Consider the following 260-nt stretch of genomic DNA (forward strand, 5'->3'; position numbering starts at 1 on the left):
AAACATGAACACACAGTGATGGGTGATGTTGTTCTCTGCTCATACATAAATACAGTACAACCCATCTGGTGCACTCTACCCACAAAGCCAAACAAGAACACAATATAATGCTCATGTTGAAATGCACTTACAGCCGATGTCTCGTAGTACTCCAACCCCTGGGTTTGGGCCCATTCCTGGGCCACGGATGCCTGGACCTCCCTTCTGGCAGACAGGTCTGATTTGTTTCCCACCAGGACACCTGAGACACACACACACAC

General features: G+C 48.8%; 1 protein-coding gene across 1 annotated transcript in view; it reads right to left on the bottom strand.

Annotated features, from left to right (window-relative positions):
* Positions 1–260, bottom strand: part of ift27 (intraflagellar transport 27 homolog (Chlamydomonas)) — a gene marked incomplete in the record, with an annotated part of 8,073 nt that overhangs the window by 315 nt on the left and 7,498 nt on the right. Inside the window, 1 exon segment of the mRNA XM_035660866.1 lies at positions 132–241. Within this exon segment, the coding sequence (XP_035516759.1) occupies positions 132–241 (110 nt within the window).

Source organism: Morone saxatilis, unplaced genomic scaffold, assembly GCF_004916995.1.
Source record: "Morone saxatilis isolate NCDOM2014 unplaced genomic scaffold, NCSU_SB_2.0 Contig17, whole genome shotgun sequence".
Lineage (NCBI taxonomy): Eukaryota > Metazoa > Chordata > Actinopteri > Moronidae > Morone > Morone saxatilis.